The following is a 13,482-nucleotide window of genomic DNA, read 5'->3' on the forward strand; positions in this document are numbered from 1 at the left end:
TTATTGAATTGAAATCTTATTCATAATCATTATGCTTCTTATTGCACATGCTTAATTATCTCAATTTTATTTTCCTCCCTTTTACAGCTTTTTCTTTCTGGAATGGATTCACAAATCACAAAGAAAATTTCCACATTTTGTTTTTATTGAAAGAGAGCATAAAAATGACCTTTTTTTTTTTTATTATTGATGACATTTTAAACTAAATTTGAATTTCGCATCAAAAAGTTTCATATTGTAGAAAAAAAGCTTCCTATTAACCAAAGCCACTCCATATCTCGTGCTAACTAAACATAAACAATGAGTAACATATCTTAATTCTGTATTTTCGAATATTCACATTTTTACATCTTGAAAGTCAAACTATATGGTGTTTAATCGACATTTTAAAATAATATTTACCATATTCATATGAGAAATATTACAATCTATAATATTTTGCTCAGTTTAAAAAATAAAAAAAGATAACCTATCATTTTATACCTATTTTACTTTTATTATTAACTATATTAATTATTTCTTATTCATATAAATTATATGACTTATAATAATCAACAGTGAAAAATTGATTATAGATGATTTTAGAAGAGGTACAAATATATCAAAAAAAATATTATGGGAGGTCATTAAATAGATCATGATATGAATTTAACTTATCGGAAACATAATCTTAGATATGAGGCTATGATAATTACGAATTGAACTAACACATTAGTAGATAGTTGAGAATGATCTTATTTATCCTTTCATACTAATAGTTACTTTGTGGGATTACATTAAATACAATATTTTTGTAAAAATGATAGATTCAGTTTCAGGCAGTTATGATGTAAATAAGTGAAAAAGGTCACCCACCCCCGACAGTCCACATTCTGTTTCACTTTTACCAATTTCAGAAAAATTCAGTCATGAGCTGTAACTAATTCTTTCCAAATTTTTGAACATATAAGCATCCCTTCTTTTTTTAACTTCTTCCCACCTCTTTACATCATAATAATCTCTAATTTCTCTCTCTTTTCTCTCTCTCTCTCTCACACACACACACGCAAACCAACAAGAAGAAGAAAATTCCATTCCGGAATCCAAAACAATCAATGCGATCATCTTTTGGACCGTTATAAGTAAGAATTTCACTACCTTTTATCATCTTCCTTCATGGATTTTTCTTGACGAAATTAAGTGCAATAATCAGAGAGAAATACCTTACGAATTTGTAGGAAGTTAGAAAAATGGACGGAGAAGATAGGCCGAGGACGATGTGGAGAAACTTGAAGCAACGGTTAGGATTCACCGGACTGGTTTGCTGTGGATCCTCTTGGAACCTGAGAGTATCAGACGTGACGATGAGAGGAGAAGAAGAAGAAGAGGCCCAACAATTTGAAGCCCAATTATTCGGTGAAGAAGAGCCCATAATCGGGGATCATCAAGGGAACGTGAACCTCGCTACAGCGTTGGCAGCGGAACGTCAGTACCGGAGCGTGAATGCCACGGCGGAATTGAAGACGTTGATGAGATTGTTTGAGGAAACGGACGGCAGAGATGAGAAGAAGAAGAAGAGTCTGAAATGGTACATTAAAGAAGAAGGAAGAGGAGGAATTGATGAAATGTGCTGCGTGTGCATGGAGAGAAATAAAGGCGCAGCGTTTATCCCCTGTGGACATACATATTGTAGGGTTTGTTCAAAAGAATTGTGGTTGAAGAGAGGCTCTTGCCCTCTTTGTAATTGTTCCATTGATGAGATTCTCAATATTTTCTAAGATCACATGAATTTTTTTCGCTTTTTTCATCAACTCCATAAAATTTTGTAGTTACATTAACGGTACTGACATTTCATACTTTAAAACAAGTCAGTATAATCATGAAGAACTCAGTCAAGTGATTTGTGTAGCTTTCTAAACATCATTCAAGTTGAGGATTCCACAATGGCAGATAGTATTACTGGTTTAATCCATATTACTATTTGGATTTTGGTTTGAATTTTAAATGGATATCTGAGGCATGAGCAGCAGCTCCAAAGGTGAATTCCTGGGGAGGAACGCCAATATCAGGACGAGCGAAAATTGATGCAGCACCAGAAAAGTTGAAGGCTGGAATTTGAACGGAATCACTAGGCTTTGGGTAGTTAAAGCTCACGGATGGCAGCACAGGAGAAGAGAAGACTGGCATGCCAAATGCAGCCTGGTTCTCCAGTGACCCGAAGATCTTCTGTTCATACTCTTGTAGTTGATGGTAAACCCCTGCATTACCCAAAAACACGAAAAAAGGTCTCTCATTGACATATAGGGCTCTAATAACGAAAACAAAATCTAGATCATTGCCTGTTAAACTAGACACGAGCATATCCGAGCAGAGTTACTAGCTACGTATCATAGCTTTTCAGATTAATAAAAGGTTAAATGAAGAAATGCTTGTAAGGGTATAACTAAACCTTGATTAAGGTCGACATAAGACCTCCGATCTTTCACCCACTGATAGCTCTGAGCAAGTTTCCAGCCTCTACTTTTCATCAGGTAAGCAATTACAATGGCAGGTGACCTATCAAAAATGCACAATTTAAGTTCTAATAGTAGTTACTTCTGTAAGCACAAACAATTGAAAGCAATTCAATGGAATAGTTTACTGCATTTCTCATTCTCAATCAACAAATCTAGGTGTTTCGATAAACACACTTTGACCTGTACACCATTATATTTCAGGGAAACCCGGGGAAAGAACAAAGAGAATGGAGGAAAGGATGCAACACCAAACCAAAAAGAACAGAAAAATAAAAAAACAGAAAATCATGAAAACTTATGCATGCAAAATTCACAAATCAAACTCCAAACCTGCTTTTCCCTGACATGCAATGTACAAGAACACGAGCCCTATCCTTTTCACATTGTTCTGCAGAAGACAAGTAACATTAGCATCAGTTTAGCAGCAGAGCATCTCCACAAAACAAACAAAGATGGCTCTAAAATAAAGTTGAAACCATAAACATGATAGTTTCAACTATAGCAGTTGAATTGCATGATATCATATTTTAGCACGAATACTATACTTTCCTACTCAACAGTTGTAGATTGTAGAGGAAGTTCAAGTTTAATCTTCAAGTGCTGTCAAGTTCAAATACATATCCAAGACACGAACAAAGCATTTGGAAGAGGAAAAGAAGAGTGCAAGCTTCGTTTCCTACTACCCCAAAAGTTCAAACAATGGCCTGTAGGAGACAAATCTATACACAAAAGAAGCCTGTAGAAGACTCAACGTTCAGCTGGAAAAAACTACAATTGAAGATGGGTAAAAGAATGAAGTACTGGATTCTTTGAAGAGCTTGCAGTCGAAGTCCAGGTAGATAAATTCGTAAGAGAAGCTTAACACAGTAGCTTGTCCTTCACAGACGGGGATCATTGGCAAACAGCCAGAGGGCAGAAGTAAAACACATACAATAAAACTCTCTATACAAGCATGTCAACTCGGAGGATGGATGCCTTGTCACGTGGAAAATACAATGCTAAAGCTTCAAAGTTTGGAACTAGGTGATTATTAGGAAGAGGAACAAGGGACATAAACAAGCATATCATGACTTAATAAATTGATCAGAAGTTAACTTACAAGGGAGAAACTTCAATGAAAGAGTTAAACTCATCTGAGATCAAAAGGCTGATAATATTTACAGCTGAAATAATGCATGTTGTTTTAGGAAAACAGCTATGATGTTTACACAATGTGAATGGAATTCATAATGCAGATGTTTAACTGATAGGTATTGCGAAATATAAGGGTTTCTAATTATGTTTTCGGGTTTTGCAGAGGTTTTCTACAATGTTCTTTTTTTTTATGGGAAGAATCACCTAGTGTTTTTTTGTCTTTGCTGAGTCTTGAACCTGAGACCTCAGGGTTCTTAACCACTTCATTAACCACTAGACCACACCTTTGGGTGCTTTCTACAATGGTCTTTTGATAAGTAAACATTTGTATTCTTAATGATAATACCCCAGAAATAACTACATGCTAGTAAAAACTTTCCTTTAGAAAAGTCATTCAACCACAAATTATTTGTTAGGAAACTTAAAAAGAGAAATTCAAAAGATATTGCCAGAACTTCTTTAAAAAGATGCTCAAAACCCATTTTATTTGGTGTTGGTAACTTGACGTGTTTAAAATCCTATTGTTCCTTGGTATCCCACAAAGCCAAGAATCTAAAAAAGAAATTATCTGAAATCCTATGTCAGACTAAAATACTCTTAAACCTGTAAAGTCAAAAATAAGCTTAGACATACTAAATTCACAAGTAATGACACTCACCTAAGAATTGGATAGCATCGTCAAATTGCAAATCTTGCTCATCCTCAAGGCAGTGATAAGTAAAAGAGTTTTTATATAGATTTTGGCAAGCAGGTACAGTCTGCACAGAGAAAAAGTAAATGTGGATGAGAACTTGGTTCCATAATATTGACAGTAATAGGGATGATCTATAGAGGTTGCAAAAGTTGTCTCATGCATAACTTCTGAAGCACTAAAATGAAAATTGAAATGGCGTAGCAAGAGAAACATCAGCATGTTTTAGCAAAGCCTGAGTGCCAGATATAGTTTAGTTCGCTTCAGATGGTAAAATATTATCAAGATTAAATTGCATCAATTAAGAAATTGCAGAGAAACAGCCCAGTGTACTTGAAAAGAGCAGGAAAATGAACAAGCTATGTGGAACTGTTTGCCACTCTCTTACCCTCTAAATCGAGTTATGCACCAGTAAAAGTTAAAAGACCTTAAGTCCAGCTTGATTGAAAAGGTGACAAACAAACCTCACCAGGTTCTTTCTGTTAGTGAGTATAATTATTCCACAGCTCATATTTATAGGATTCAAAGAATGTTCCTTTAGAGAACTATAAAATCACGACCTCCCTGGTGGTAATTCATGAAAGCTCATGAAGATCCTGATCAATAATGGAAGGGCATAAACAAAAACATACAACAACAGGCGACCACTCAAGCTAAAAATGAAAAAGGTTCTCCTCCTTTTCTTAGTAACTAACATCTTATTCAAGATCTCCTTCATAACCTAATGGCAGATATACATCAGAAAAAGGAAAACTAACCTTTCCCTTCTGGACAAGAGACTAATTAACTAGACAATGAGAAAGCATCCAAGAGAGGAAACGGCCCATATAAATCAAGTAGAGTAGGGGATCCATAATTATGTCCACGAAACCCCAGAAAGGACCACTAATCAAATTAACATTCAGCCAATCCAGATTCACCGAATGATGTGTACTACACTTTATGCAATCCGTCCCTCTAACTACAATGATTGATATTAGTTCCATTCTGTTTAGCTCTCTTGTCAGTTCCTTTTCTTTCTCTTCTTTCTGAGAAATTCCCCAAGGCTTCAGATTGTGTACATAACTCCTACTGTCTTAGGCAATATCGTCATCCAATGAGCTATAATCTTTTGCCTTCCTACAAACAATAGATCATGCAATGATACCACTCATACACATCACAGTTGTAGTTTTTTGCATGCATCATCATACATGAACCAGACAATATCATATCCAAACTGCAGCATGTGTTCTCCTCAAAGCTTCCTATCAATCTTATTTGGACTATTCCCACTAAAGTTGGCTTAGCACTTAAACTGTGGATTCGGGAATATATAAACTACAAGAGAATGTACCACAGAGCTTCACCAGAAAAAGAAAATGTATTACAGATTGCTATTGACGAAATGGCAAGTACAAAATCCCAAAAAGAAACCCATGGAGTTCAGAATTGAAAACAATAAACCTCACCAGGCTTATTAAATAAAATGAGATAATGTCCATGTCGGTTCCTGTCTGAAAGGGGAAAGTTCAATTCCAAATACCAACCAATCTTCCAAGGTCCAAGCATATGAATTTGACGTATAATAAGTTGTTTGTGATCTCATATTTACATTCTTCTCTTTCTGGCCATATGACAAATATGAACATTCTAAGATGACATCAGAGACATACTGTATAGCCTAGCTTCCTACAGGGAACTTCCCTTTAACACTCTGTTTGGATCATTGTTACCCACTGTTTTATAATGTATTGTATTGTACTGTACTCTATGGTAGATACAATGTTTGGCTAGACTGTATTGTTTGTTATTGTTTAATAACATTTTTACTGTTTGATTTGACTGTATCGTACTGTATTGTAATTCATAAATTTACTAAAATATCCTTAATTATTCTAGGGTAGGAGGTTTGACTAAAATTAAATAATATATGGTAAAGGGTAAAAAGGTATTATGAAGTATTATGCCATGATATAATTGAAAAAAGAAATTAAGTAACGATGGGAACACACCAAATCGGTTGTTCCATAAAATGGGGGTTTTCATTGTTACGTAACGACAAAATTTAACAATACAATACATTTTAAGTAACAATCAAAACAAACATTGTAGGTATGGTAACGATACAATACATCATATTGTATTATAATTTATAAATTTACTAAAATATCCTTAATTATTCTAGGGTAGGAGGTTTGACTAAAATTAAATAATATATGGTAAAGGGTAAAAAGGTATTATGAAGTATTATGCCATGATATAATTGAAAAAAGAAATTAAGTAACGATGGGAACACACCAAATCGGTTGTTCCATAAAATGGGGGTTTTCATTGTTACGTAACGACAAAATTTAACAATACAATACATTTTAAGTAACAATCAAAACAAACATTGTAGGTATGGTAACGATACAATACAATACAATGGGTAACAATGATCCAAATAGAGTGTAAATGGCACTGCATGCTTTACAAACTAAATTAATGCAGCACGCCACAAAGGATTGGTTAAGCAGATCTATCTTCAGTTGATAGGGACTGTCCTGGAATGAGATGGAAGGGTCTTATGTTCAAAAATGCAGCCTGACCAAAAGTCTGGCTGCAGTTGCAAGGAAGATTGATGACAGTTGACAGGTTAGCTTCTTGAGGAATGAATGTGGATCACCAATGCAGGTTATGTGCTGTAGCAAATGAATCCAGCGACCACTTATTTGTTCACTAGCTGTATTCACAATAGCTACAGCAAAGATTATTACAATGGATTCATCTTCAGGTTTTCTTTGCCACGGACTTGAAACATCACCTCAATGGGATAATAATGAGGACCAAGGGGAAAACAGAGTGCTCAACTTATCAGAATGGTCTATACAGAATTTGTTCACTCCATTTGGATCGAGAGGAATTAAAGGATTTTTGAGAAGAAATCAAGGCTTTGGGAATGTTTAGCTGGATAAACAGTTTGTGTTTGAAATGTAAGAGCCCCTGTAGTAATGAGGATTATGATTCAAAGCTTTGTGTTCTAGGTTAGGTTCTATTCTTACTTTTCTTTGTACATGAGAATAGCAGATGGAAAAGCAAGCTGCGAAGGCGCTGCTATAGTTTTGTAAATCTTCACGGTTATTAATGAAAATGTCAAATAATTACCAAAAAAATCTCAGTCAAGATCTAATTCTAGTCGTCCATGTCTTTTAAAGGCTAAGATTGAATAGGCATTTTAATAAAACCAAAATCCAAAGACTGGATTTTTATGAGATGGAACATGAATTCATTTCAAATTCTGTTGCAACTTGCAACTAAAAGATGAAAGTAGTAAAAATTCATGACAGAGCGAGACGGGTTGCGAATGACTTCAAGACCCATTGTGAAAAGAGATGCTTGAAAGAATGAACACAATCATGCACATGAACACAAAACGAAAGCTTCTAAGTAGGCAGCCATTGTTTATAGTTACATCACTCGAAATATGCTTGAAATCCAACATCAATAAGATATTCGAAATGTAGACAAAATTAACTACAACAGTACAGCACAATAACAGTATAAAGAATAGAATAAGATAAACTTAAAACCCTTTGAAATAAATCTATCATCCATTTCCAAGATCGATATCACCCATCATCAAAATAATGGCCTGACCTAGATCTGCGCAGACTCAATTCAGAACCAACACAGACATTCACACTGTATTTGTAGGATGCAGTTGAAGTCACACACTAAATGTATCTTTGAAGATTTGTGTAGGACCATAAAGTTATGCATTAATGTGTTATAACAGAGTACTTATTATCTCTCACCAACACCGGTACCAAGTAATTTACAGATGGGAAGAAAAGGTCTTTTTTTAGTCTACTAGAATGTGAACCTTGCTTGTTTTAAGATACTAACAAATATGACACCAACTCATTTATAAGAAGAGGGTTGAGCTGATTTTTTTCACACAAATATGAGAAGAAAAAGAAACTAGATACTTCTGCGAAAGAAGATTCTTTTTCATTGCTTGCCATAATAGTCATCTTACCCCTCCCTCATGAACTATTGAAAGCAAGGTAATAAATTTAGCCCCAACTTAAAGCCGAGATTCCCATACAGCTCCAAAGAAATCACAAGACCTAAGTGCAAAGCTGCTGTACAAGCTTGCCATTGATTACGTGGATTTAAGGCATGGCTGTATAACAAACATCAAGTTTAGATGGTTTCTTGATTCATCAACTACCTTGGGATTGAGATGTTGTTGCTGTTGTTGTATGGTCAATTTTGTGATTTATATTCATTGACACACCTTAGGATTGGAAACTCAGGCAACGTTTTTGCAGATTGTTACTATTATACTACAACAATGAGAATCTTTGACATGCATCATACAAAGAAAGTGAAAGGTACTCACAACAAAATTGTTAGAGAAATTGTCTAGTCACAAAATGCACCACCGGACACCAAGTGATTGAATTTGACTATGTAACTATTAGTGAAGTTATCTCAACAAGAGTATCTCCAAGAAATTCAAAAAGACAATGCAACAGATAACAAGCATACCCCCAAATCCCTCAAACACAAGAACAGAACAAGGTCAACTAATTATAATTTCTACCAACAACAACAACAACCAAAAATCATACTTTACAACTTTTGCCTCAAAGATTGAAACTTGTCAACTCTACTCAACAATTCAATTAACTCGAAGAAAGAAACAAAGCAAGGACAAGTAAGAGGGACTCACATTGAGAACACGAGAAATCCCTTGACTCTTAAGAAGCTCAGCTCTAGAAGCATTATCATAGCTTCCCAAAAAAAGAAACTCCGGCAAGATCTCAGAAGGAAAAGCACTGATTTGAATTGGAAAACCCATATCAGAAACAGTAGGCATTCGATGACCACAAACCCCACAAGGCTCCCCTTCTTCGTACTTGTGATAATGCCCACAAATACCACATGGGTTTTCCCTCTCTCTCTTCCTCATGATGAACTAATTCACTATGTCCGCCTCAATCGACAAAACAAGAACGACCCAGAAGAGGAAAAAGGAGAAAATTTTGCCTAGATTTGATCCGATTTGAAGTGACCCTTTAAGGGATAGAAGAAGGAGAAGCGTCAAGAGAGAATTTAAGGCTAAATTTGGTGATTTTATAGCTACCGGTGCTAATAATTTTGGTTATGGCCGGGGGGATTCTGAAAATTCGATGGAGTACAAGGTTAGCATAACAATTAGCCAATAGTAGTAGGGAATAGGTTAAATTAGTGAGAATTTTAATTCGAGGTTTATTTTATTAAATTTAATTATTAAATATTTAAAATTAATATTGAACATAGTATGAAAAAGAGGTAAAATTCTCATAATTTATTAAAATAGATAAGTAAAATAAATATTTATTTTTAATATAAATGCAAGAGAATGAGTTTGATTTAGGTATTTGAGTTAGATTATGGTGAAGTGTTCTATAAATGGAAAAGTATACATTATTTTTATATATAGTTAAATTATTTTGTATGTATATATATAATACTTTCTTCATCTATTTTTAATTCTCGTGATTTTCTTTTTTAGGGTGAAACTATAAGAACTTTGCTTAATATTTTACGATGTGCTTTCCATCATATTGATGTGCAAAAAATTGTAATTTATAGTACTTTTCGTATATTTTTGAATATATAGTTTTTTTTGCTTTTAAAATATTAAATTGATGTAATCTAATTTAACTTTAAAAATTAATCAAATTGACTTTCGAAAAGCGCAACCTAACAATTAAAAATGAATGGGGAGTAAGTATTGAATTTTTTTAGCTTCTTTATGTTTTGAATTATCTTAGTGACCCCACCTCTAAAATCGAGTGCTCAAATTTGAGCTAAGTATACTAAAAAACATAATACATAAATGTGTCTTTTAATTTGACCTCCTTTCACATTCATATCCTTTAATTTTGGGTGTGCACAAGTAGACATTTAAAACTTGTATAAAATTGAACAAGTAGACACATGAGTTCTATGTGGCATAATACACGCAGGATGCAAATTGTCATATAGAATGTCACGTAGGATGTGTGTGTTTATTTGTTCAACTTTATACAATTTAAGGGCCCGTTTGGCCATGCGATATAGTATCATGATATGGAATCATGTATGATATCATAATATGAAATTATGAGATGAAATTGAAGTTTTGTTTGGACACGCGGTATGAAAATTTTGTGTTGTATATTTTCTCATAAACATAAGAATCTCATAAGTTGTAAAATAATTAAAATAGCCCCAATTGTTTATTCAATCGTACCAAATAAACAAAAAATTATAAAATCGCATAATAAATTATTACAAAGTTATTTGTTCTCCACTTAAGTAAATGTTTCGTCTAATTTTATTTCATCAAACTTTAATTCAATAAAAAAAAATTGAACATAAATTGTAGTGTACTAGTCTTTAATATAATCCTCCCACATATTACCGACGATTTCGTCACGTCGAATTTGCATTTCTCGATCATGTGACCGAGAAGACGAACCAACATTGTTACTTTGAGTTGTAATAAATACAAAATGGTAGAAGTAATAAATTAGGCGTTGGAGTAAATGAAGAGAACAAATTTATTACTCAACAATCGGTTGATGTGAGTTAAAGTGATTATATGTTGGTGAGAATAATAATTTTTTTGTCGGTAAGAATAATAAATTTTTAAAAGTAATAATGTGATTATAAATTTTATTTACATATGAAATAATAAATATAAATGTGGGGTTGTTTTAACAAAATATAAACTTGTGGGTCAATTTTTGTATTAAAAATATCTCAAATCATGATATGAAATTTCCATATCATGGTTTTTTGGAGAATATGGAATCACATCTCATGATATGAAATCATGAGATCCATCAGCGTAAAATCACATGTCCAAACGTTGATTCCATCTCACGATTTCATATCGTGATATAGTATCACATGACCAAATGCCTACTAAGTTTCTACTTGTGTTGTGCACACTCAAAGTTGGAGAAAATAAATATGAAATAAAAGTCAAATTAAAAAATATATTTATATATTATGTCATATTAAAAAAATTCAATTGACAGTATAAAATAAATCCTAAAATATGTTTAGAAGATACTCTTTTAATTTTGCTAATAGTTAGATACACAAAAAGACCTCGATCTAAAAACCTAGCTTACTTGACGATTTCAATATCACCAATTCACCATCTAGCGCAATATTATAACTTATTTTATATTCCACCATATATGTGATTGAAATCCAATGGCAAAGTCGGCAAAAGGTGACCAAAAATATTGATTGTTTTATCAAGTTGTCGCATCCTTCTTTTTTTAAAATGGTAGGAAAAAAGTTTTTGGATAAGATATCAAAAGGTTTTTTAGATAGTGTTTACTTTTTCTTCATTAAAATAGTTTTACCTAAATATTTTTTAGGCATGCTAAATCACCTCTTTAATTAAATTTTAAATCGTTTGAATGATCTTTGAAATGCTTTTTGAACCCAAGTTTCCAATTTGAGAGTTGCATTTGATTAATGGGAAGGTATTAAAATTGTTTGATCTCCGTCCCTGATTAAAATAGTATAATTCAGGGGGTCAAAATGTAACTCTAACTCAAACAAGCAAATCATATTAAAACTGAAAAATCAATTTAGAAATGTAATCCAACTCAAATAATCGAAGACACTTATCAATTTCACTCATTGCTATAGAAAATCCAATCAACTTGCATATTACTCTCTTTAATTACTTGTCCATTTTCCTTTTATAGTTGTCCCTAATTACTTGTCTATTTTGACAAATCAAGAAATGACAAAATTTTTTTTAACTATTATACCCTCAATTAAATGATTAATTATTTTGAAAAATGTAGAACTTTTCATCCACTTTATAATTAATAGGGGTAAAATAGTAAACTCACTATGTCATTAATTATTTTTTTAATAGATATACTAATTTAAAAGTGGACAAGTAATTAGGGACATAGGGTGAACTCTCTGGCTAACAACACATATCTCTTGTCCCTACAATTTTCGAAGGGTGCAAAGGGTCCCAATGTAATAGATAAGAGACAAATTTCAAATATCATATCAATATTTGACAAAGCAAATTTGTATGTTAGTTAGACTAACTAATTGAATAGTAGGAAATTAGGCAATAAGTTTTTTGTTTTTATTTTCCTAATTAGAATATTTTTTAAAGAAAATAATCTTATCGTAATAATATAATATTTCCCCATTGTCCTATAATATGTAATATTTCCAACATATTGCGTTATCATTATACGTGCATTAATTAAGCACGAAATTGTGTCAAAATCTAAATTAAGCATGAGGGAAAATTTCACCTAAATTTTTATGTTTTGTATCATAAGTATGATGTGTCATTTTAAAACAATTAGTAGACCTCTTTCATAAATATGATATGTCATTTTATATTGTTATTTTGAAGTAATCATATCAAGGTCATAAAATTATTAAATTTCGTGATGTTATAAGAACAAATCTTTTGCTAATTAAAAAATATATATTTATCAAATACGTTAAATAAAGTTGAATAACTTTTATATGATTAAAAAATAAATAGAAAAACAACTTTTGTATTATTATATACAAACTTTGGAGATCAATTGACTTTTGTGTAATAATTAAAATAGAGCTGTACAAAATCGAATCAAACAACAAATAGAGTCATATCGGGAAAAAAATCGACTAGTGAGTTGGTTTGATATTGGAAAAAAAAAACTTAATAATACTTGGGTTGATTTGCTTCTTACTAAAAAAACCAATTCGAGCCAAAAAAAAATTTCTATAATAAAAATATTTATTTTCGTGCCGTAAATTCAAAATTGAGTGACCAATAATAAAATTTACCCATTTTACAAATATTCATATCAGTATAAACCGGCATAGTTTTGGCGTAAACTTTATTTATGTTTATTAAATAAAAAAATCTTTTTTTTCTTGTGTATTTTTAAGCTAAAACCACAAATCCTTGTTTCTTCCCAAAATAATAAATAAATAAAAAAGAAATTAATTCCTTTACCTATGTAAAATCGGATACTTTTTTTTTTCTTAAAGTAAATATAGTATTTTTGGTTGGCCTTTAAGCCAAATTGAAATAGGATTGGGTAGCATAAATTATACTCTATAAATAGTCCTCACAAATTTTAAATTCCACACAAAAAATTTCCCTGCTCCAAAAAT

General features: G+C 32.4%; 2 protein-coding genes across 2 annotated transcripts; one reads left to right on the forward strand and one right to left on the reverse strand.

The window, feature by feature from the left end:
- Nucleotides 1–867: 867 nt before the first annotated feature.
- On the forward strand, nt 868–1,783 carry LOC102579999 (mitochondrial ubiquitin ligase activator of nfkb 1-like). Its single transcript, XM_006357907.2, has 2 exons — nt 868–1,121; nt 1,218–1,783. The coding sequence occupies exon 2, from the start codon at nt 1,230–1,232 to the stop codon at nt 1,755–1,757; it is 528 nt and encodes a 175-aa protein (XP_006357969.1). The 5' UTR covers nt 868–1,121; nt 1,218–1,229; the 3' UTR covers nt 1,758–1,783.
- On the reverse strand, nt 1,180–9,507 carry LOC102579669 (protein-tyrosine-phosphatase IBR5-like). The gene is made up of 5 exons (XM_006357906.2): nt 9,020–9,507; nt 4,288–4,387; nt 2,826–2,883; nt 2,429–2,535; nt 1,180–2,237 (listed from the first exon to the last, which is right to left on the reverse strand). Exons 1-5 carry the CDS (start codon nt 9,257–9,259, stop codon nt 1,957–1,959), a joined length of 786 nt encoding a protein of 261 aa, XP_006357968.1. The 5' UTR covers nt 9,260–9,507; the 3' UTR covers nt 1,180–1,956.
- Between the last annotated feature and the right edge of the window lie 3,975 nt (nt 9,508–13,482).

Source organism: Solanum tuberosum, unplaced genomic scaffold (assembly GCF_000226075.1).
Source record: "Solanum tuberosum cultivar DM 1-3 516 R44 unplaced genomic scaffold, SolTub_3.0 scf00262, whole genome shotgun sequence".
Classification (NCBI taxonomy): Eukaryota; Viridiplantae; Streptophyta; class Magnoliopsida; order Solanales; family Solanaceae; genus Solanum; species Solanum tuberosum.

Coding starts and splice junctions, on each gene's coding strand:
- LOC102579999 (XM_006357907.2), top strand. CDS start 1,230: ATGGACGGAGAAGATAGGCCGAGGACGATGTGGAGAAACTTGAAGCAA.
- LOC102579669 (XM_006357906.2), bottom strand. CDS start 9,259: ATGAGGAAGAGAGAGAGGGAAAACCCATGTGGTATTTGTGGGCATTAT. Junction 2,536..2,825: donor TGCATGTCAGGGAAAAGCAG/GTTTGGAGTTTG, acceptor CATTTTTGATAG/GTCACCTGCCATTGTAATTG. Junction 2,238..2,428: donor TTATGTCGACCTTAATCAAG/GTTTAGTTATAC, acceptor TGGGTAATGCAG/GGGTTTACCATCAACTACAA.